Below are 22758 nucleotides of genomic sequence, written 5' to 3' on the forward strand. Positions count from 1 at the left end.
ACATATTTCCATCATCTTTTTTGGTTCAAATAAAGATATTTCCCCAACTGGTTGAGGCATAGGGGAGATATTTTAAGGCAAGAGCTGTCCCCCTTTGGGACATGAGCTGTCCCTTTGGGGGACAGTGCAGTCTCCCTACAGCCCAACCAAATGCCCCACCTCACCCACCCCTGCTGAGACCCATTTCCCATACTCAATTCATCCTATACTCTCATTTCATTTTTCCTCTCGAAGTTGTATAGAGGTGGCTAGGTACCACTGAATTATTTGTTTGAATAGAAGCGTTCTTTTTTAACATGCTAGGACTCTCTTGCCCATCACTACCTATGAGACCTTGTGGGCTAAATACAGCCATCATAGCTCCATTGAAGTTAACAAGATGCTTATATATGAAGGAAAATATGGCCTAAGGTATACTAATATCTAGGACTAGACTCTTGTTCAACATTGTGTTCTCTAAAGTATAGCACACTGCTTTTTCCTAGATCATTCTCAACACTGTAATCTTACCTCTCTGGTAAAACAGACCACTGTGCTCTTAGAGAGGTGTAATACATTTTTTTTCAGCGTACTGAGATTATGCTAGATTAATCATTCTGGAAAGTGATGGTATTTGCAAGAGGATTCCAGTATAAATTAAACTGATTCATAGGTGAAACAGTTTTATTTGATTGCCTGTAAAATGCATATTTTCATTTTAAATTAACATTCTGGTTGATTTAATGGTCTCTCCCTTCAAAAACACTATACCCTTCATCTTCAACTTCCTCACCCACCATCCTGTGTGTCCAAGCAAGCTCCTGCCTTGTTTCATACCTACTTCCTCAATCCTGCTCCCATGCAGCCACATACCTCTGAAAAAATCCGGGAAGTACTGGGTCCTCCCTCCACCACAAATTCATTTTCTCCTTCAGGTCTGGCTTCTTCCTTGCCAAACAGTTCTGCTTTACATCTAAAAGTGAATCCTCTTGCTACAACCAGATTGCCTTGTCTCTATTCTGACTCCCTCCTTAAACCCTCTTCTTCTTCATCCAGGATCACCCTGATTTATTTAAAGAAAATAAATCTATTCTGTTTTGGCAGGATTCTCTCTCTCTACTCAAAGGGTGGACCTGTGACTGTAAGAGCAAGTGATGATATAGGTCTCAATTGAAATCCAGTGGCAGACTTTGTGCAAAAGACTTACATGCCTTCTGGCTGCAGCGTGTTTGACCCAAGGCCCTTCCACTGGATCGGACCTTCACTTTCACGAGCACTCTACCTTTCCCCAACAATTAAAAAAAAAAGAGTAAGAGAGGAAGAACAGAAAAAAGAAGCCAAGAAAAAAAATATTACAACTACTGTAAGTGTGTGCTATCCCCTTAGCAATCAAAAGAAATGCGTTGGGAGGGAGGGATGTAGCATGTACTTACCAGCTGGAAGAGAGAAAGATGCAGCCAACGCAGCACCACCAGTTGCTAAATGTCCACCTGAAGGTCAGAGCTACTTGGCTGCACCAAATGTAAAGGGACGACTCCAGAAAGACATTAGGAGAAAAACGTTTTTATAAGAGGGCAACCTGGTATCGTGAAGAATTAATAGGGACCATCAAGTCTGGTGTTGGTGGCTTATGATACACAGGAGGTCAGACTAGATGATCTGGTGGCTCCTCCTGGCCTTAAATTCATGACTCTAAATCACCAAGGAAGGTGTCCGTATGGAAAAGTCTGCTGTAATGCCATGCCTATCCCCACTCCATCTTGAACAGATTTTATCAGGTCACAAATGTTTATGAGAAGTACGGCAAATGAATCATTACAGAAAAGTGCCATGTGCTGCTTTTGGGATTACCAATATGACCAGAACATAATCTAATTTCACTCCTACTGTTTTCAAATACACCCGTAATCCTGATCAGTGCCCTGTGAATGAACTGACATGCTTTGGCATTCATGCACTCTCTAGCTTGCATGACTCACACTTCTGACTCTCCGAATTAGTTTTAGCACTCACTTAACTTTGAAAATACATTTGCAATGAAGCCAGTCTTCTAAATCGTTTAAACAGATTTCGAAGATTTTCTTTAAAAAAACCCAAATGCTTAATGATTGAATACAAGTATTAGTTACCATTTCACAAATGATGTGTACTGCTGAAATCTCACGTATGGAAAAGATTAAGGAAGTAATTAAAACGTACATACTTAGAACTTTCAGCAAATGCAGTATGTATTTAGAGAGCATTTTCTGATTTGCATTTATGATCCAGGACAACAGGGCAGCTGTTTTTAAATTTATCACACAATATTTATTTAACATAAAAAGCATATAAATAATGTAAAATACTTTACACAATAAAGACTAGGATGCAGCTGTGTTATTTACTGGAATGTAAAAGCTGCATCTATTTTAACCATGTTACTAAATATTATATAAAGTGCAGTTTAAAACAACAAAAATATAGGGTGCACAAAGACAGTGAAATCCATCAGCCTACATTTTCAAAAGTGACCAGTGACACTGGGACATTAAGGATTGGGACTCCTTAATGTGGCCAGATTTGCTTAACATACAGAACACGTATCCTCTAAAAATCAGGTTCTCATACGGTGTCTCAAGTTCAGCCCCCAAAATCATTAGTCACTTCTGAAAATTTAGGACACAGATCTTAAATAAATAACCCCCCCCCCCCCCCCCGCTATGTTTTACCAACCTCAAATGCTATTTACCCAACCTAATCATCGGCCCGTCTATCCCTTAATTGTTCTCCCGCACTTTAGGAAAAGCCAGGGAAAATAGACAAGTCTCTAAAAGCTTGTCTACACAACCATTTAGTTTGCAGCAAGCTGGTGTGTGAATCTACACTGCTCTAGCGTGCTGGGCACTAACGGTGATATGTGGACCCATGTGGATGTACACTAACAGTTTGTTAAGGCACTTTGATCTACCCCACTTTGAAATGGGAGTAGATAAAGGCATACTAGCCAACTGTGTCACCAACTCTGAAGGTTACCAAATCTACCTCTGGCAGAACAAGGCAGGGTGGAAGTGAGTTAAATTAATGCTAAGAACAACTTTGGGTTTTGGTTTACAGATGCTTATGCTTACATTTTGGCATTCACATGGATTCAAGCTCCCAACTTTGTTCTGACAGCAAAATTCAGTTTAGACTGCAAAATTTTGCCTGGTACTCCTACATAAAACACGTAAACCAGTCTAAAATGAAACCATGTTGGCTTAAAAGGTCCGTGAACCTATAGATAAATCTAAGCTGACTTTTGAGTTAGTAGCAAAAATGAAGCCTGCTGAATTTCAGTTCGCACTGAAATTATTTTGTAATTGCAGAAAGAACTCACTCAGGTCCTCTCCGTGCATCCGAAACACATCACCATTCTAACTTGGCATGAAAGAAAGGTGGACTGCAGCAGAAGTGTCTAAAGAACCAAGAACTTCAGAACAGTACAAAAACGTTGCATGCTAGAAGAACCGTGTAAGCGCGAAAGCTTGTCTCTCTCACCAACAGAAATTGTTCCAATAAACAATATTACCTCACTCTAATATCTAATGTCTCTCTGATATCCTTGGACTGACATGGCTACAACAACACTGCATAGGACAGTATGGGATTAATAAACGAAATTAAAACAAGAATGATAATAGACCCCGTACTTCTGCAGTTCTCCAAATCTCTGTTAGGTTAAAAAAGTTGTAAAAAATACATTGAGCTGGTTCTATTTGTATGACATCAGGAAAGTTTTGATGACAGTGGCTGTCTTTTAATTAGATGTAGCAATTGCAGGAGTAATGTTGTTAATAGGTTCTTTTATTCCATTAGACTAAAGTGAAGGTACCATGAAATACAGACGTGTAAGGAGCCTTGTCATTACCCTGCCAAGTTAAAAACTGGATCTGCTTCGCAAACTGCTCAGTTTGTAAAATTCCACTACACCTTCCTTGTATAATTATTATTATTTATATGCATTGCAGGTAGCACTTCAGAGCCCCAGGCATGGACCATTGTGCTACGCTCTATACAAACAAGAACAGAAAGATGATTATCACTACAAATCAAGGTCCTGATCCTGAGATCAGATCCGTACATTCAGATCCTGACAAATGGGTGTCTGCTCAAGAGGATGGCTACCCAATTGCAAGACCGGGTCCAAGGATTTTGATTGCTACCATGGGCACGTGGAAGTAAGGAGATGTTGGCAGACAACAAAGCAAGAAAGAAGTGGTCTCCTTAAAACAAAAGCCTAGTGACGAGAGACCCCTGTGTTAAGATGCTTCTGAGCAATCTAACAGAGGATAGTCTTTAAAAATAAATGACTGCATCACAATGTTGACATATCTCAAGGGGTTATTAGGTAATGAATTATTTTAAGAGTTGTAGCTGCTGTTGAATTTAACACCCCATCCTGCCAAAACAAAAGCAAGTCTTTCCCCTCCTGCGTTCCTATTCATTACCCTTTACACGGTTTCTGAATTAAATATATAATTATCTATTCGGGAGGTTGACATGCATGGTTGGATGTTTGCCCTCCTTCCCGCCCAGACATCTTGCACCTTGGGTGAACAGTAGCCAGAAAAAAATCAAAGCAACACTTTACAAACCCAACCAACTGCAGAAGGAGATTGGCCATAGGCCTGATCCTATCACTGATTTGAAGGGAAGTTCAGGACACTCAATACAAAAAAAAAAAAAAAAAAAAAAAAACTTTTAACAAATATAATCCTCCTGTGCTATATTGGCAGAATTTAGTTCAGAATGTAGCAGCCTATAGCAACAAGGGGGCCCCACTTGGAGCCCTATTCTGAAACATTGTGACTTGTGCTAGGACAAAGGACCACTGCTATATCTACTTATATGGCCTCTATTACCAGAGTGTCTGAGCACCTCAATATCTTTAATGTGGTTATCCTCCCAAAATTACCGGAAAAGGCTATTATCCTCATTTTACAGCACAGACACACTAAGTGACTTGCTCACAGTCACGCAGGAAGTCTGTGGCAGATCAGAGAATTGCATCTGGGTCTCTAGATCCCAGACTAGGGTTCCTAGGGTTTCCCACTGTAGCTCCAGAGTTGTTCTGACAAAGTCTACATTTTTATTGGCAGTACTAAATACCTCTTCATGTTGCTTGATTAGGCACAGGGGCTAGAGGTGGCTGATTATGTTTATATCCTAATTTCCCATGAAAGAAAAAAAAAGCATTGGGAAGAGAGAGTTCACAGAAACATACCAATCACTATTTTTCAAACCCCCAACTTCATCCCCACACCTCCACCTCCCCAAACAGGTTAGCAATAGAACAAGTGGACCAGGGAGGTTAAGAAACTGCCATCAATGGAGATATTCAACACTGAGAATTGTGTAAGAATCACCATGAAACTAATTCTGCTCTCAGATGTGTGTCTGTGCAGCTCCTACTTTGTTCAATGGGAGCTGGGTATATATATCTCCAAAAACAGAAGGACTAAGTAGGAATGTCTTGACAGTTCCTCTGCTCTCTGTGCACCACTGCCTTGTTAGAGTCCTGACTTCGCTAGGTTTTAAGTTTAAAAATGATAAAAAATAAAATCTAATCTAAGTTTGATTTCATTCTTTTTCCCCCCTTGTATTGGAGTTTACTTAAAAGTATGCAACTTAAAGTTCTAGGCTTTAGAGACTCATCTCTCAAAGCCTAAAACAAAAAGGAATGTGTTTAAACTGACCAAAACAAAATATTAATGCTCTTTCACTTTACATAGATGGAAATCTCTTCACATTACATGAGCTTCCTTTCATTATACAGGAGATGAAAATGTAGGGAGAAGAAACTGGAAATTCATAGGGAAAAATAAGTGACCATTGCAGAGATTTGTAAAATGAATCATTTCAAGCTGCCTACCTAACTAAGAACAACCTAGTTTGGAATGAAGTTCTTAGAAGGGGGGCATCTTGTCTGCTGTATTTCAAAGGGAAAAATTAGAGACTGATTAGTAAGAGGAGCCTTCTCCTTCCCCCATTTACAGGTTTGAAGATGGGTCACATTTCAAATGTACATTCCCATGTATCATCCAGAGGCGACCACCCAACATTATTACAGTTTAAACAAACTTTAAACGGTAGTCCTTTGCACTTACTCCCCCCCGAACTGAGCTCCCTTAGCTCTCACACACAAGTGGTGATCAGGATAGAAACAGCCCCATGACCAGCTTCTTTTTAAAACCCCTGTGATCTTGAGAGGCATTTTTTTACTTAATGATTTGAAACAAAGACTAGAGTTTCCCTCCTTTCCATGAAAAACAACCATCATCATAAGCCCCTTCCCCCCCCCCCCCCAACTGGCACAAGTCCAAAGGTCTCAACTGTAACTCATCTCGACAGGTGGTTTAACTTTGATACGGTTAAGAAGCGCGGCTTTAAAAAGCTCAGCAAGAGTCAAGAATTAAATCAACTCCTAAACTTATGAAAAAGTGAATTTAAGTATTTCCAGGAATCTTTGCTCTGTAAGAAATATACATGCACCATCAACAGGCAACTGTTTGACTTTGACAAACATAGTTAAGGTAGAAAAGTTTGTCTGGTTATTTTATCTGTCAGTTCAGATCTTTTAGTCAGGTTAATAAATATTAACTTCCTAAATTGACAGTATATCACCTGGTAATATTTCTTAGCACGTACAAGCCAGAGAATAACATTGGTCACAAAGTTTATTTTATAGGATATTGAACTTTGTTAAATAGCTGAGGTGGGAAGAGACTTGAGAGGTTTGTTTTTTAAATAATCAAATTTGTGGAAATATAATTTGGATAATCTATAAGTACTCTCTGAACAGAAGAGCCTGTGATCATCCCTCTCTCCTCATATAATATCCCTACACATGAATGACACTGGGGTCTCTCCGATTTTATACAGTTAGCATCATTTCATATATTAAAATGATTATTGCCCAAAAGCTTTTTCAATTTGGGACAATCCCAGGACATACAAAGAAGGTTCCCTGAATCCAATTAATATTTCAGTACTGAGGTTGCAAAAAAAATCCCATGATTTATAGACATGTTGTTAATCAAAATAAACAAATTAAGATAAATGAAGTTATTTATTGTCTGTGTTAGATTAACCAAGCTATTTGAAGGGATGGCTGAAAGAAAAAAAACATACTATATACATTTACTGGAGCTCTGTTGTATTCCGTTATCCTTCATATTTGAAAGCCTCTCTTTTAAGATTTATGAAAAAAATAACTTCTGTTAATATTCTGTTCACCTTTAATAAAAAATAGTGATTAAATTTAATTATAGCCCCTGTGTCAAACTACTACTAATATCTAGTGCTGACCATCCATATATCTCCAAGTACTTTACAAAGGAGGTCAGAATCATCATCCCCATTTTACAGAGAGGGAGACAGATCCACATAGGGAAAAATAATTTGCCCAAGGTCTCTACTGGAGCCTGGAACAGAAACCAGGATTCCTGCATCACAGCCCAGTGCTCTAACCACTAGACCACACTGCTTTCTTAGTGTTTGGATTGAGGGGAAGGCTTCCAACTATGGTACAATTGGTTTTGTTGGTTTGCTTTTATAAGGGACATGAAAGTTTACTTTTCTCCCCAACACTGGGAAATTGACATAGCCCTGCCATTGCAATTATCTTCTTATATAAAGGTGCTCTTATATCAAGTTTGATCCAGCATGAAGTTCCTTCTTTTACGCTCAGAGAAGAAGTACCTTCTCCTCCATCCCAGGCATCACCACTCACATTATCAAACACACATGCTCAACAGGGAGAGCACTGAATTACTGGTGGCAAGGAAATGCAAGAACATATGACAGCGGAGTCTTCCTGAGCCTGTTTACATTTCACCTCTTTGCCTTTACTTATATACTAAGTAAGAAAAATACTAAGTGAAAGTCACAGAAAGAACATTCAGATTCCAAGTAGAGATCAGCTAATGTGAATATTTCTCATTAGGATTACATATGAAAACACAATCAGTTTTAAAATGATCTGTTTATTCGTACATTATAGTAACGTTGGATGGATAGGCTCTCTAGAGGGTCTTCTGAGCCATCCCCACATATCATAGATGGGCAAGACTGATTTCGTTATCCATAAGCCACCCCTGCTTAATAAGTGTCTTGCGTAGCTTTCAATACATCTTCAGTTTTTAGGACTCCACAGCCTCCCGGAGCAGCTTTTCAACTACCCAACTAGTCTTAGTTTTTCCTCACTGTTTATTGTAATATTTTCCTTCTTGAATAAAACCAAAACCAAAGAGACTATTTTAGGTTCTATCCCATCTATATTTGCTAATTAAGTCAGTTGATGAGATCCTACAATATAATTTCTAACTGAAAGGGAGGAGACATTGGGTTGTACAGCCTATGTCACTATAAACCATGGAATTAAACTGATTATTGCACATTGCTCAAAAAGATAAAAATAACATTTTTATTCACTGTGCCAAAAATGATGGGATTATGATTTAGGTAGACCAACTTGAAAACGGTTTTGTGCAAGCATCACTAGAATGAACAATTCACGGTAAAAAGCAATCAAATCAATGACTCAATCTGTCCTTATGAATGACTGCCCATTTCTTGTGTTCTCAAAAATGTTTTTTCACTATGCTCCTGATAATTAAATTGGACTCATTTCAGTTGACTCCTGTGCCTGCAAAGAGTCCAATTGTAGGATCCAGGTCCAATACGGTCAATTCTCCAATAGGTTTTGGTGGACATATTCAATAAAACTATCAGTGGCACCTCTCTGAAAAGTTACTAAGAACATGCTTCTTAAACCCACTTGTCTTTCAAAGAGAACATATGTACCCACTTTACGCTTGTCTTCTCAACTCCCTCATGTAGACAGGAAGAAATGTTCCAATTATTTGTCAGCTTACTCAGTATAATGATCCTTCTGTGTCATGGTAACAGTCCTGTATTTATTGGACAAGCTGCCACTCTGCCTGCAGGAGAAATGCTCTTTGACCTCTGGGGATAGAGGGCAGATCTGTGGGTCTCAGTCTTAGTGTAGGAATTTGAAACCCTCTTCTGCAGCTGGTTTACTATAGAACTGAATGCACTTGCAAAAACCTTCCCTTGAGCCCAATGCTTTGGTTTTAGATTTCGTTTTGTTTTTCTCCTATCACTTTTAAGTCACTTTTAAAACTGTGTAGTGCATAAAAGCTTCCTTCCCCCATTACATTACACCACATTAAATATTGAACCACAATGCCCTATGTTACTGACAGATCTCACAGAATCAGGTCAATCATTTTCTTACCTTGCACTCATTGTTTTAAGCTCTGAGTTGCTATCACTCCTGATTGAAATGCTACAAAGAGTAGAAAAAAGAATTGCTGAGTAAAACCATCAGCTTTGACTTCTTAGAAGAGGACAACATTCAAGATATTTTTCAACATTCTTAAAATAATTTTTACTCCAATATTACTATTAACCCCTTTTGAAAAACGTGTCATGAATTATATGGAGATGGCAAATGGATACAAGACAAGGAACAGTAGGTCAAAATTTGGGGATCCACAAATGTAATAACCATTCCTTTAAATTGAGAGTACTGCAGTTTTGTAAGGCTCGTTTAAGCCTACTGAAAATACCATCTAAGTCTACTGCTGCTCCTTAAAGTAAACAAGTGCAGAAAATGTTGTTTATCCAAAGTCACTTATACTATTTGTCAAAGAAGCTTTCATATAATCATGACCTCAGGGCTACAGTGTGTGACTGACATATTATCTATGCCCTGAATGGGGTAAGTTAACTATAAATGAAATGTAATGGCTTCAAAGTACTGCAAAAAGTCCAATGCTAGAATTGTTTAACCACTTATGTCAGTGCTTTAACCTTTCATTAAGGCTACTGTAGCTATATGCATGAATATTAGCATATTCTACTAATATTTTATCTTTCTAACAGACATTTTCCTCTGACTGTCAAACTATCAAAAAAAATAATGATGCATATTTGGCAGCTTATTCATGGATGCTAAACTTAAGCTTGATAATAAAGGTCATGAACTACTTTTGCTGAGAGAAACTGAAACCTGGAATTGAGCTTTTAAAATGCTACTATTAAATTAAAAGTGATAGAGATAAAAAGAAAGAAAAAAAGCAGACATTTTTAATATCAACTACCTGTAATTGTAGTTGATGCTAATGGATTTTAACTTTTTTCCAGAACAATGTTTTTGGGAGGGGTAAGTGTAATTCTTCTTTTTATGAACAAGTTGAAGAATCCAATCACTGAAATGGTATAGCCAGGGATGTAATAACACATCTAATTGTGTTACCTTAATAAAACTCACAAATCCAATATTTCTATTCTAAAGAAATGCCAGTTATCACAACAAAACCATGTGAATTTTAAAAATATTGCTCATTTTAATGTGAAAATTCATTTTCAGAAAAGCAACTATTTGAATTTCAAAGGATTGGCTCAAAAAGTGGTCCTACTCACTCTTGGTTTTATATAATGTATGTTATAGGCATGTATCTTGGAGGGTAGGTTTTTAAAGAAACTATACATAAATTTCCATTAATTACTTTAATTAGATACAGAAAGTACAGATCTGAAAAAAGTTCGTAAATCTATAATCTATAATGAATATCAAGAAAAAATGAGAAGATAAGAAAGAATAGAGTAAAAAAGTGATGAGACATAAGCATGAAAGAATACACATTTTATGAACACACAATAGGAATAGGAATTACACCAGCACTCTCTCAAATTGTTTCACTAATATCTTATTTTCAAGCAAAACCCTGTGACATTTCATAGATGTTTTGTATGAAATTAAAAGAAAATTCAAAAACCAAAACACAGGTTTCTATTTCATTGTTAACATTTTACACAGACCTAGCAAAAAGAATGGCCAAGTTATCGGGACACTGAGGTCATAGGTCAAACCTGAAACTTCATTCCAAATCTAAAGGAAATTAACATTTGAATGACATATTATCTTTAACTCCTATTAGCATAGAAGTAGTTTAAGTACTGCTATTTATACAAAATGCCCATTTTGTATACATATAGTAACGTTATGTAACATCAAACATTTTGCCAATCTAGGGAAAATTATCTTTCAAATAATATATGCCAGGACCTTCAATTTCCAATAAATCTAGGAGAAATTCTTATCTTGCCAGTCATGTAACCATATATTCAGAATTTTCCAAATTATAAATATAGTACCAGTCAAACCAAAGCTTAATTATTTTATACCTTATCAGTGTAAAAGCAAAAGTACTGGATGCTATACCTCATTTTGCTCAATAAAACAAAGAGGAATAAGAAAACTAACAATTATATGGTTGGCAGGCATTAGTGAGCCTGACAAAGGTAATCTGAAAGTCTTTTGGAAACCTCAAACTCCAAGTTCTTGTAGCTTAGCACAATGGCATAGTCTGCCAGCTGCCAGCCATGTTATGTAAAGAGGAACCTCCTGTTTCACACATTCCTGGACTGGAGGCTATCTGCTGGATATCATATAACACTATGGATGATAGGCAAAGCAAGCATTTAAAATGTCGATCATCTTATCATGGAAGTTTGTCAGGCTGAGTACACTCAGGTAATGACAGTAATTCAAAAGCTTTCAAATAAATTCCATTTTGGTTTTGAAAACATCTCATATACTTCACAGCACTAAGGCAAAGATTTTCAAAACTGACTCGTGATTTTGAATGTCTCCATATTTGTGTACTCAATCTGAGACACCTTAAAGGTGCCTAATTTTCAGAGTATAAGTACTCAGCACTCTCTCAAAAAACAGGCCTCTTTAAAAGGTTCCTCTTTAAAAGCTCACCTAATAATTCAGACACCCCAAATCACTACTCATTGTGAAGATCCTGGCCGAAATACACAGTAAAAAAAGTCAACATTATTGTATTTTTTTAAATTTGCTTTACTTGCTTTTGTGAAATAGTATAAGTTGAACCCCTCCCTCCCTCACTCACATACAATGTGTCAAGAACTCAACATAAGAGAAGAACTAGCTGTCAGTTTCAGCACAAAATAAACACAGGACATTCCATGACACTTTTATTCTTAATTTAACTCACCCAAAATTAATTTGGGAATATTTGTTCATGCTGTGAAAATTATTTCAAGACCCTGTTGTTGGCCTCAGGTACTGAAATATTGAATATTAAATATGAAAATACTGAAATATTTTCTGTAACTATCAGTCTCTTGTTACTTTGGGAAAATCTATTCATCCAGATGAAAATGACAAAGTCGGAGGAAGACTATGTTTCCTCAGATGAAAGAAACCAAAATTCTTGCTGTTCTTCCCTCTCCCATCAAACACTAGCAAAAAAGTTTACCATTCAGGAGCCTGATCCTGCAGCCCTTAGTTACACAAATAAAACTGAACGCATGTGAGTATTCCAATTGCAGTCCATGCTACCAGTTGCAACAGCAATATTTGTAAATGTGAGAGCTCAAATTAAGGCAGCACGTGTTGCTGTATAAAATGACTACTTATTTTAATTCAGTTATTGTTATAAAGTTGCAATACATCTTGTACAAAGTGTATCATGTAAGGTATCTATAAGTATGATTATCTTGGTTAAATCCATGTATTATCTTTGTATCTAAAGTTATGAATATTGGCCACAAACTTGTATCTTAAACATGTGTTGTATTCCTGGCTGACACTACCCCAGACAGAATTTACATTAGGGCTAGACAGCTATGTGTTGATGTCCCATCAAGTACACTCCACCCTTACAATAGGCCATTGAAGAAACTCATTCCATCCAGATAGTTCTGTCTGAGGATGCCTCAGACAACACTGAGTCAATGGCTAACCCCTGTGATTCAGCAAACCATTAAGGACACGTGATAAAGACATGTGACTCTGGACTCCATTTTGGGCCAGTAACTTTCTAGACACCTGGGCTGTGGGATTTGTTTGGGACAGTCAATTTCCAGACACATGGCAGAGGATATAAAAGACCTCGGAGACATCTCCATTTTGCCTCTTTCCTGCTCTAATTCTCTGGACTGTGGATTTACAGCTTAAAAGAGCATCTTGAACTATGGACTGAGGACCTTCCAAACTTTTGGAAGTTACCAGAGAGACTTTTGCAAGCCAGCAGTCTATTCCATCACTGCTACAAATCTGATATAAGGACTTTACAATCATTTGGATGTATATGATCTATTAACCATTTAGAACTCTCTTCTTTTATTAATAAATATTTAGATTAACTTACTAAGATTTGGCTGGAAGTGTGATATTTGGGTAAGATCTGAAATATATCTTGACCTGGGAATATGTGTTTTATCCTTTGGGATTAGAAAGAACCTCACATTGTTTAGAATAAGTAGTTAAGATGAAATGGCCTATTAACACCCCGTAGGCATAGGACAAAAATGGAGGTTGGTGGTTTACAGATTGTTGTAATAAGCCTTAAATCCAGTCTCTTTATTAAGACCATGATGTACCTTTGCTGTAGGTACAAAAGGACTGGAAAAATGAAAGAAAAAAATTGACAATTATAATTATACACTACTCCCAGTTTCCCTTTCATGCCTTTCTTTATCTGAGCTGCTGGGATGGAGTGCTGTGGACATTCTGGGAGCACATTTAGCCTCTGGTGGGGGATAGAAGCTACTTGCTTCAACCAAGAGCAACCCCCTGACCAATTATGGAACAGCACTGATGTGGTCCACCAAAGACACCCCAATCCAGTTACAGGTGGAAGGATGGTGGCTACAATGTGGGTCCTTGAATGCATAGGGAACCAAAGCAGTGGAACTTAGGGGCCATGGAGCATTGTTAGGACTGGGTAAGAGGACACATATTATATGTTCATTTATTATCCTTAACTAGTATGATCTTATGGCAGCGTGCCTGTAAGCAAACAGAAACCCTTTTGGGAAAAAAAGTAAAACAAGCCCAAAAAACAGCCACATGTATAAAAGAATCTTTAAAGTTTCACAAACAAGGGCCATCAGCTCAGAGTTAGGCTATGAAATACTTGAAGCGCCTGATGGAGTGAGACCAAAATGTGTGTTGTTCATGAAGTTCGTATGGCTCTTGTAATTCCACACAAAACACAAATTTCAAACTTCAAATATTGAAAAACAGCTGCCCCAATCTAGCTGTTCACAGATTAATAATATAAGATTGATATATCAAGATGGACCTACCAGCTAAATTTTGTATATTTATCAAACAAACAGGCAAAGAGAGAAAGAAAAACCCTCATCATCATAATCCTGTCTTTATTGAAACAGCCAGCCACAGCATGTCATTATTCCCAGTCCCATGACACTCATTTCCAACAAAAGGACCATGAAATTACAGAAAAAAAGTATATAGCTCTTTGGAGCTAGGTAGCAGAGAGGATAAACCTTCAAGTCTTTCATCTGTAAAGACTTCTGTTTTAATCTGTTTCAGGTCACAAGTGATGTGAGCTTGGTGGTTTCAATCAAATGTTCATATCAATAAGCCACCATGCAGTTCAGTACAACAGGCAGAGTTCAAGGATTGAAACATGACGTATTAGGAGCACTAGAAACAAGGACCAAAGTGTGTTGGTAGCACTATAAGGGGAAGCTCACACAATACCTTTCTACCCTACACTATGGATTTGATTCTTATCTCAAATACAAATGTGTTTGCACAGAAATGGATTTTTGAAAGACCTGAACACTACACTAGGCGTTAGCCAGCTCCATTGTTTTTTCACATGTATGAGTGACATTCACCAAATTGCCTTCTGATTACACCCCACCCCCAAAAAAATTATTATTTACCCTGCAGTAAGCAAGAGGCTCCAGTCATGATCAGACACCATTGTGCTACCACTGCTCAAGTGCACAAGATAGCATGGTTCCTGTCCCCACGAACTTACAGTGTAAATTAGTATATACAACAGATAGACCTTAAACCCATATTATAACATTTACAGTCAGCTGTATTCGGTCTACTTTCCCTATAATGTATATTGGGACTACCAATATCATACATAAAGAACACACAACCATTTTCAGGATGGTATATTATAACTAACTCTCGTCTAGGTATCTTGTTCCCAATTACACTGAGTCCTATAAAACATGATATACTGTTAACTCTCTGAAGAACTATTTGCAAAGTTGGGCTCTTGTAGACAGTGTACTAAAGCAAGTTCTTGTAATGGTAACAGTACACAGCAGACTAAAATTTATGATCAGCATTGTCAACACAAAATGTTCAAAAATGGCAGGCCCACAAAGAAAAATAATGAGATGTTGAAAAAAAAGGGTTTTTAATTTCTTTTCTTTTCTTCTGGGTTTTGAGCCTTTGAGGAGGGAGGGGGCTTTTCTCCACAACCCTAAAAACTTACTAAAAATACACAGAAACTAAGATTCTTACATAATTCCAGGAACTGGGGCTTTTATAAAAAACAGCAAATATCACCAGACTTGTAAGAAAATCATGAGCGTTGGCAACACGTCTAAACCATCCCTTTAAGAATGTAGGATTGTTCCCAGAAGTACTTTTTTTCCTAGTACTTTGTTCAATTTGCTTTTAATGTCATGTACCAAATATGAGCCCAGTTATGGAAGGTGTGGAGTGTCCTCAATATCCACTGACCTCAAGTTGAGGGTGCACAGCACTACACTGGAAGCACTCAGCACTTCAAAGGCCAAGGTCCTACATTCATTCTTCGCTACATGGATTTATGATGTTATAGGTCATAGCATGCTAGTTCTCAATTTAGGCATCAATCCTGCAATGATCTATACACAAGACCCCTGTACCCATGCAAAGCCACACTGATTTCAGTGGTGATCCATGCAGGCAGCATGGTCCATCCACAAAGATCTCATTGAAGGATCAGGGTCTTAAAGAGCAATATTGCTGAAGGGTGAGAGGCACATCAGTGATCTTTCAAAATTAGGAGGAAGCCTTTGAAATTTAGTCTTTAGAGTCTGAGTTAATTTCACTTCGCCTGTTTGTCACCATATAAGGAAAACTACACATGGGAGAGGACACATCACTGAACAGCAACTTTTTAAAAGATGGTGAGGGGTTGCTAAAAGATTCCTTTTTATATTCCACAAAATTCTGTCAATTTACATCACCTTGGATAGAATTATTCATTTTACAGAAATAGAATGAAACAGGAACAGAAACCCACCCATTTTTATCCATGTCCTGACTTTGAAATAAAAGGAAAACTGATGCAATAAAGCTACTTCAAACACCCATGATAAATTTACACTGGCAAAGACTCAGCTGTACTATGATGACAGCACTCCCCCAGTGAATAAGTGCACAGTGCATTGTCCCTTCTAGAGCTCAACTTCAAAGACCTTGAAAATCTCCTTTGAGTTTGAACCCTCAACATCAAAGCCTTGGAGTTCATTTATAGTTTCAGGATCAGATGAAGGCAGCCAGTGAAACAGCCATGATTTAAAGGATAATCACATCAGAACAATAAGTCTGTGAACATTTTCCATTGCATTACACTTAAAATTAGGTTTGGAAAAGTAATGCCTCACACACTTCTTTTCTGTTTCAGGAAAACCCAGGTGAAATAAATATTTAAAACTTGATCTTCCCACCACTTTCCTTTCTACCTTGCAAGTTTGGTTGTGAGTAATCTCCCACAAAAGTTCTGCCCAATATTGATGATTTAAACATACTTTGCTTATTTACACATTTGACAAGATAAGTGCATTCTGGTTTGCCTGTCTTCTGTCCAAATGATCTAGATTTGGCACTTCAGAAACTAACAGATGAATTGCATTCTAATACAAGGGCAAGAAAGATCACTGTGTGACTTGTAAAATTGGGGCTGTGCTCTGGCATATGCATTACCAAAAGGGCAAAAAAGAAGCCCAGCGTTGTTCAAATCTATGGACATAATACAGCAAGAATACAATCCATTTGGGGGCATGGCTTGGTTTAACTATGATGAACAGTTGAGACTGAGGGCTGTAACGCAGGCTAGAATTCAGTGAGAGATCCTGAATCACATGTTCTGGTTAGAGTGGATGACACCACGGGGACCAGGTGTTCACATTGAGAGTACACTACTTATTGCTCGGCAAACCCAACGGAGATCTGATGCTCTGAATAACATCTGAATGAGGGTGGGTCTTTTGGGGACACCTGCAGATTTACACATGCTTGCAAGATGTGTTTCAGGGCCCATGCAGTCTGCAATTGCTATAACTTTCAGGAAAGCCCTCCAACATGGTAGAAAACTGGGGGGAGGGTAAATCCATCCCCACACACCCACTTGCCACCGGGAATGGGAAATGGCAGGGGAAGGTGGGGGGGAGCAGAGGAGCTGGTATTAAGGGTACTGGAAAAAGCTTTGTCTCCAGTTAAACTCAAAATGTTATAGGTACTCCATTGGGATTACCCGCATGAGACAGATTTATGGGAAGGGTTTCAATCAGGTGTTAGTAAGGGTAAGAGATCACATAATGTCCAAAAATTTGAACTCCACAGAAGGGTTGGGACACATTATAAAGAAAGGATTGTACTGAAAGTAAACGTTAACAGAGTTGCAGGGTCATTTGATCATTTACCTATAAAGAACACCTGGGTTTCTCCCCTGGGCTCTTCCTAAGACGGTATCTTGCAAGTATTAGCTGATCCACCACCTTTCATAACCATGGGATAGTTCAATTAATAATGCAATAAACTCTCAATTATGTTCAGTGCACTATTCTTTCTGCAATAAGGCTGTGTGCATGGTTAAGTCCTGTTGCCCCGGGGCGCTTTTGGCAAAATGCAACATCCAGTCAGCTTTTCAATTACTGCCAGTGCATCCTTCTGATTGTAACCTTTTGGTTTTCTGTTTTGAGGGTCAGTTTGCTTTCGATAAGTTACTTTTGATGGGATTGTCCATCTCTTGCTCAGAATCTGAACAATTCAATACACTGCTGGAATGGGCAGTGGCATGGGAGTCTGGTTTACACCAGGTGGTAAACTATTTGATTCTGAGGAGTGTTCCAGCCTACTAGACACATTCCAGGCCCTGGTTAGTAGGTTGGGTATACCTTTGGCTGATGAAAAAACAGAGGAGCTCTCTGTGAAGCTGACCTATTTGAGGATTGAATTAGATATGTGTCCTGTTATATCTAGACTCTTCCACATATGTTAGAATTGGAAAAGGAATAGAGAAGGGCAAGAATAGCTTCCTTATGAGGAGACATTAAAAAGACAGACTTTTCAGCTTGGAAAAGAGATGATTAAGGGAGATATGATAGAGGTCTATAAAGTAACAAATGCTGTGGAGGAAGTGAATACAGAGGTGTTATCTACCCCTTCACAGAACAGAAGAATCAGGGGTCACCCAGTGAAATTAACAGGCAGCAGGTTTAAAACAAACATAAGGAAGTACTTCTCACACAATGCACAGGGGATGGATCACTTGATAATTGCCCAGTTCTGTTCATTCCCTCTGAAGTATCTGGCATTGGCAACTGTCAGAAGACAAGATACTGGGCTAGATGGATCACTGGTCTGTCCCAGCATAGCCATTCTTATGTTGTAGGATAAACTGGGGGAACTTCTGGGATTGATTACCAAGACTAGAGTGGCAAACAAGGTTACAATGCAGGAGCTTCAATCTATTATTAGGCTTCTTAACTTTGCATGCTGAGTGGTGGCTCTAGGGTAGGCATTTTGGACTGGACTGTCAGCTGCCATCATAGGAATAGCAAAGCCAAACCATTTTATAAGGGTTAATAAAGAGATGAAGGACTTAGGAGGCTGGGAACAATCTCTGAATCAATTTAATAACATTTCTTTTTGGAGGGAGGAATAGGTGATTGAGGCAGATTTAAAGGTTAATTCAGGAGAATCGGGAGGAATAGGTTTTGGAGTGTTTTACCAAGGCCTTCGTTGTGTGCCCAGAAAGTGCCCTCAGACTGAATACAAAAATGTATAGCAAAGGACATAACATTCCTGAAATTTCCCCCCATTTTGGCAGCAGTAACTATTTGGGAAACTGATTTTGCAAACAAAAGCGCACTTTTGAGGTGACAAGGTGGCAGCGGTACATGTCATCAATTACCAGTCCTCCACATCACCCAGGATTTGAGGCTGGGTTATATTGCCCTGTTTAAATCTTACCATATGTTTTGCTGCCAGGCATGTGCCTAGGGTAGATATTGGCAGAAACAATTCATTGTCTCGATTTCAGATGGACCAATTTGGGAACCTGGCACTGGGGGCCAATGAGGAATCAGAACGGATGCCAGTAGCACGCTGGAACCTTGGCTTGTGTCTCATGCAGTAGCAGATTGATCAGTAGCACCACAAATGTTTAGGGCCTTCAACAGGAGTTTTAACAATTGTGTGCAATTTCAGAAGGAGGAAGAGAAGATTGGATACTGCAATATATGGTGTCTCTGGGAATCCACAGGCTGGCATCACCTACGGTCTCTGGTCACCTATTGGACCTTATGTTTGCCAGTAGGATGAGGAGTTATCCTTGTCGCAGGGTCTTATCCTGGAGGTTTTTAGGACCTGCGCCCCAGAGAGGATCCATGTTGTTGCATCACTGCTAAAATGCTTAGAGATTTGGTGCAAAGTCACTTTAAGGAAGCTGAGGAAAGAGGTTTGAGGTCCGTACACCTGGAAGAACAGGGAGACAACTGCCATCCTTTTATGGCTTCCCCCTTTAACTTCATATGAGGGAAGGGCTGCGAGGTAGCTAGAACTGAATTGGAGTTTCATAGAAATGATTAAGGAAAGGATAATGACCTGCACTGTATTATTTGTTGTTGTGTACTCCCACATATTTCAAGTAAAGAAAGTTGCAGCATTATGAACAAAATCTGTTGCCTCCTGTCTTTATTCTCATGTGGCCAGACAGAGATTCTATTTACACTGGACAAGGCCACATCACGAGATTACCATACGCAACATGGCTTCTATATGTGACTTTGTATAGATAGTTTTTTATGACTGCATAGCTTACTGCTCTAGGGTAATGTTCTCTCTAAGAATGAACTGTAGTGATTAATAAAATAGTCTAGAGAAATTAATCTGCACGCTGTTCTATGTGCTGATGATTGCAGTATCTGAGCACCTCCCTCACCTGTGTTAATGAGTTTATCTGCTCTATGTCTGTGAGGTATGGATCATCCCCATTTTAATCATGGAGAATTGAGGTACATGGAAAATAAGTGACTTCACATGAGGAAGATGGGCATAGAACCCAGATCTCCCAAATCCAGGATCCTAACTACAAGACCATCTTTCCTCCCCCTCTCTGACTGTTTACAGATTTGCGCATAACAAACCAGAGCTGCCTCTCCGCTTGCTCTTGCAAGGTATAAACAACACCTACAACTCCAGAAAGAATGCAAATAATACAAGGATGATTTTACCTTTTACCTAGTTCCAGACATATCTGTTTCACTCGATGTGTGTTTTGCATCTTGCAGATTTTTTTTTTTTAAATAAAATGTATTGAAAACTGTTCAAATGGGGCTTGACTTGTAATATCAACAATTTCCAATTAATAAATCTCGTAGCAGAACTTGGCTTTGTTATTTATCATGTATGTCTGGTAGTGCCTGGAGGCCTACACCCAATCGGGACCTCATTTGATTCTAACCATATACAGGGTTTAAAAAAACCCAACAATATAGTAGAATTTGTAAAGAGATTTCTTTGATGACTTTTCTAGAGTTTTCTTTTTTGAAAGAAAAACATTTGAGGTGGAGGTTTTCTGAGCCATCTGTAAATGGGCTGGTTCTGAAGGTTTTCTGATGGGGAACATTTGTTAGAAGGGAACACTTCCACCTACCACTCACAGTATGTAGGCGTAGAATGACAATAACCAGTCAAGAAGGGGTAGGAGTATAATAGGTTAATATACCATGTCAGTGGCTTATAATTAGTACATTTGTATTGCTTTTCATTTTGAATAAAAAACTACAAAGTTGCTCACCGTCCTCAATATTTACTATATAAACTAGAGATATTGGGAGGGTTCTCTCAACCTTTCATCTATCCCACCACCACAGATGTATCTTTGTTTTTCTATTTTCTCTCTCTCTCTCCCCATATGCTTCTTTTCCTACAACACTTATCATTCTCAATAAAGCTTTTATAATGTAGAAAACAAGATCATTTAATATTGCTGTCATCCAACTCCACTAGGCCAATCAATACTGAGGCCTTAATAAAGAGCCCCTAAACACTCACATATTCAGGAATGTTTTACCTAATAAAATGTCTAGATTATGAAATGTATCATGCTATGCTATAATGAACAACAATAGGATGGACTTCCACTTTTTTGTATCTTTTCTTATTGTAACTAAGAATTAAAATACGTAAAAGGAAGAAAATGGTTAGCAGAAAGCAATTATAGAGAGAGGTGTGTATCATATGTGCTCCAAAAACTAGATGCAATAAAAGAGGATTCCTCCTTTCTATTGAGGAGAAAGATTAGTCAGTCCACTTTTATCTTTCTGATTTCTTTGGTGTTATAAGAAACCACTTTTAAAGGAAACTTTGGGGAGTACATTTCCTTTTCTTGTTTTTCAACAGATGAATATGGCAAGCTAAAAAATAATCTAGTGCGTGAGCTAGTATGTATCGTGTATGTCCACATGAATGGGCAGAACTCTCATTCCCCTTTCAACACTGTCCCACACACATTGTGTTAGGTTAGGATTTTTAAAAGCACTCAGAACACTTACTTCAATGGGAGTAGAGTGAAGCCAATGACACGTGCTTTTGAAAATCTTATCCTAACTCAGCTGTTTGAATTTAGGTTCTGGTAACACCTGATCTTAAATGTCAGGACAAGATGTAGCTCCCTATAGGAAAGCAAGTAGTACATCTCAGGTATTTATGGAGCAACAATCACTGTAGTAGCCAGTCACGAGATAAGCACAAATCAGAATGTACCCTGCACTTAACCTTTATTTAGTTCAGCTGCTCATACGTAATCTCTCTTTCTTTTGAAGGTGGTCTTCTCAGATAGCAAGGATACAAGCCACACACAGACTTATAAACCATAATCAACACCTTGAATGGCACCCATAAGTAAACAGAAAACCCATATAGTTCCTGAAAATTTGTTTTTATATGTTCCCTATGACTCTCCCAGCTAAACAGGGCTGCTGCATTCTGAACTAGCTGAAGCCTCAGAATGTCCTATTGTCTTACAAAGATATAATTGATGACATGCAGATTGGAGAGAGAGATTTATAAAATATTTAAATCTTTTAGATTGTAAATTCTTTGAGGCAGAGACTGTATTGGCTCCTTGCACACCACCAAATACATCATTAGTTTTTAACCAATTGTGATGATTTCTTGCTGTTTAGCTAAATGGAGATAAAAGTTGCTACCGAAGATATAAGACTCCAAAAACAAGTGAGAATCTGGGAATATCCCAGAATATCAAAACTTCCTTGACAAAAGGTAAATAATACCACTGCGTGTTTCTACTCCCTTACACTACTTCATCTGTGTTGTCTGGACTGAGCCTCAACCTCTGATAGACATAGAATCATAGAATATTAGAGTTGGAAGGGACCTCAGGAGGTCATCTAGTCCAACCCCCTGCTCAAAGCAGGACTAATCTCAGCTATATCATCCCAACCAGGGCTTTGTCAAGACGCAGCTTAAAAACCTCTAAGGATGGAGATTCCACCACCTCCCTAGGTAACCCATTCCAGTGCTTCACCACCCTCCTAGTAAAAAACTTTTTACTAATGTCCAACCTAGACCTCCCGCCCTGCAACTTGAGACCGTTGCTCCTTGTTCTGTCATCTGCCACCACC

At 38.4% G+C, this 22758-nt stretch overlaps 1 protein-coding gene across 1 annotated transcript in view; it reads right to left on the reverse strand.

Annotated features, from left to right (window-relative positions):
• The window catches only part of LOC137141939 (potassium voltage-gated channel subfamily KQT member 1-like), a 552592-nt gene that overhangs the window by 372806 nt on the left and 157028 nt on the right, over positions 1 to 22758 (reverse strand). The window contains exon 12 of the mRNA XM_067531059.1: positions 9257 to 9307. Within this exon, the coding sequence (XP_067387160.1) occupies positions 9257 to 9307 (51 nt within the window). The remainder of the gene's footprint in view (positions 1 to 9256; positions 9308 to 22758) is intronic.

The sequence above is a fragment of the Emydura macquarii genome, unplaced genomic scaffold (assembly GCF_026122565.2).
Source record: "Emydura macquarii macquarii isolate MOO-44397 ecotype Brisbane River unplaced genomic scaffold, CSIRO-AGI_Emac_v2 contig_3122, whole genome shotgun sequence".
Lineage (NCBI taxonomy): Eukaryota > Metazoa > Chordata > Testudines > Chelidae > Emydura > Emydura macquarii.